This window comes from Propithecus coquereli, unplaced genomic scaffold (assembly GCF_000956105.1).
Source record: "Propithecus coquereli isolate 6110/MARCELLA unplaced genomic scaffold, Pcoq_1.0 Scaffold244, whole genome shotgun sequence".
Lineage (NCBI taxonomy): Eukaryota > Metazoa > Chordata > Mammalia > Primates > Indriidae > Propithecus > Propithecus coquereli.
The window spans coordinates 803,454-805,249 of NW_012147997.1; the positions used below are offsets into that span (position 1 = coordinate 803,454).

General features: G+C 31.0%; 1 protein-coding gene across 1 annotated transcript in view; it reads right to left on the minus strand.

The window, feature by feature from the left end:
* COL19A1 (collagen, type XIX, alpha 1) overlaps window positions 1–1,796 on the minus strand; it is a 383,175-nt gene that overhangs the window by 301,344 nt on the left and 80,035 nt on the right. The window contains exon 11 of the mRNA XM_012646513.1: window positions 1,617–1,670. Coding sequence (XP_012501967.1) covers window positions 1,617–1,670 — 54 coding nt within the window. The remainder of the gene's footprint in view (window positions 1–1,616; window positions 1,671–1,796) is intronic.

Consider the following 1,796-nt stretch of genomic DNA (forward strand, 5'->3'; position numbering starts at 1 on the left):
TATTTTAGAAAGAGATTGGTGGAATAAGTGTATAAGGCAATTTGGATTGGGGTATCTCTCTAGGAGTTAAGTGAAGGAGTAGTATTCTCTACAGAAAAAGTATTTTGAAAGAATTGGACCTTTGAACAAGTATTTGAGGGAACTTTTACTTATGATGATGAAGAGCCTTGAATTAATACCAACAGCAAGTTTAAAGAAGAGGATAGCAGCCCAAATAAACATTAACTTGCAGCAAGCTATTATTGTTCAACACAGTTGTTGAGTTTTACTGAGCCCAACGGTTATATTCCTACAGGAATAAATAATTTGCATATTCATCGCATATTAGAATAATTTCTAAAAGAAAAAAGTAGCATCAATGAAGCAGTCAAATATCAGAGACACATTTAAGAAGGTCTCAAAAAATATCTGACCAACAACCCCTAAGCCTCCTACCATTTCAACTTCAGTTATTCCTGTGTCAACTTTAGGGAAATAAAACCACAAAGGTCATGGCCTTCTAGATAATGAGGCACAGTGGACTCACTTGGTAATTAGAGCAGCTAGATTAGCTGCAAAAACTTATATTAACTTATTTTAACTAAGAAGAGAATTCTCTTAGCATCAACATGAGAGAAATTTAATAATTCAACAAAGTTATTAGTATTAACATATGTGTATATATAGTAAAAATAAGATAAGGTAATCGCAGTTTAATATGCAAATATAACAATTTTAAAAGATTCTGTGAAAGCTGAACTTGAATAAGATGGTAAAATGTAATGCTAACCTTGTGAATGAATTTATGATTTAGAATAATCACTATAGCATTTGAGAAGAAAACACGAAATCAACCATTTTATGAGCTAAATACTATGCAAATATAACAATTTTAAAAGATTCTATGAAAGCTGAACTTGAATAAAATGGTAAAATGTAATGCTAACCTTGTGAATGAATTTATGATTTAGAATAATCACTATAGTATTTGAGAAGAAAACACGAAATCAACCATTTTATGAGCTAAATACTACATTATAGGATTTTATTTATTTATTTGTGTTTTTTAATTTTCTATTTTTAATTATTATGGATACATAATAGTTATGCCATAGGATTTTATTGATGGATTGAAATATCTTTTGTGTATTTTTAGTTATAGTATACCACGTGGTACTACATTATAAAATGTTTATATAGATTACTTAAGTTTTGTCTACAGTGAAATACATATTAGGATACTGTATCATATATAAATAGTGAATTTAAGAAGCCCTGGGGCTGTTAACAGAATAGTGGCCAATGTTCTAGAGCAGGGGTCAGCAAGCTTTTTCTGAAAAAGGCCAGAATGTAAATATTTTAGATTTTGTGGCTCATATAGTCTCTGCCACAATTATTTAAACTTGCTGTGTAGCATAAAAGCAGCCTTAGGCAGTATAAAACCAAGTAAGTGTTGTGTTCCAGTAACACTTTATTTACAAAATAATGCAGTGGGAGTTTTTGGCAGCCCTAATGTAGGGTGGGCTGCAGTTTGCTGTTCCCTGGACTATCAGATTTGTTCCATATAATAACTTCCTATCCTATCTGATACAAGTTTATAAAACCATAAAGTTTAATTAAATAGCAAATCAACTTACCTTTTCCCCAGGAATTCCAGGAGCACCAAATTCACCTTTACTACCAACTGTGCCCTAAAATATAGAAATGTTCATTAAGATTTTTTTTAGATGTGCATTAATTACTAATATTGTCAAAGGGAATCTACCTTTTCATGGATGAGTTGTTTTTGCTTGCACCAAAATTTGTGCTTCAAGTTC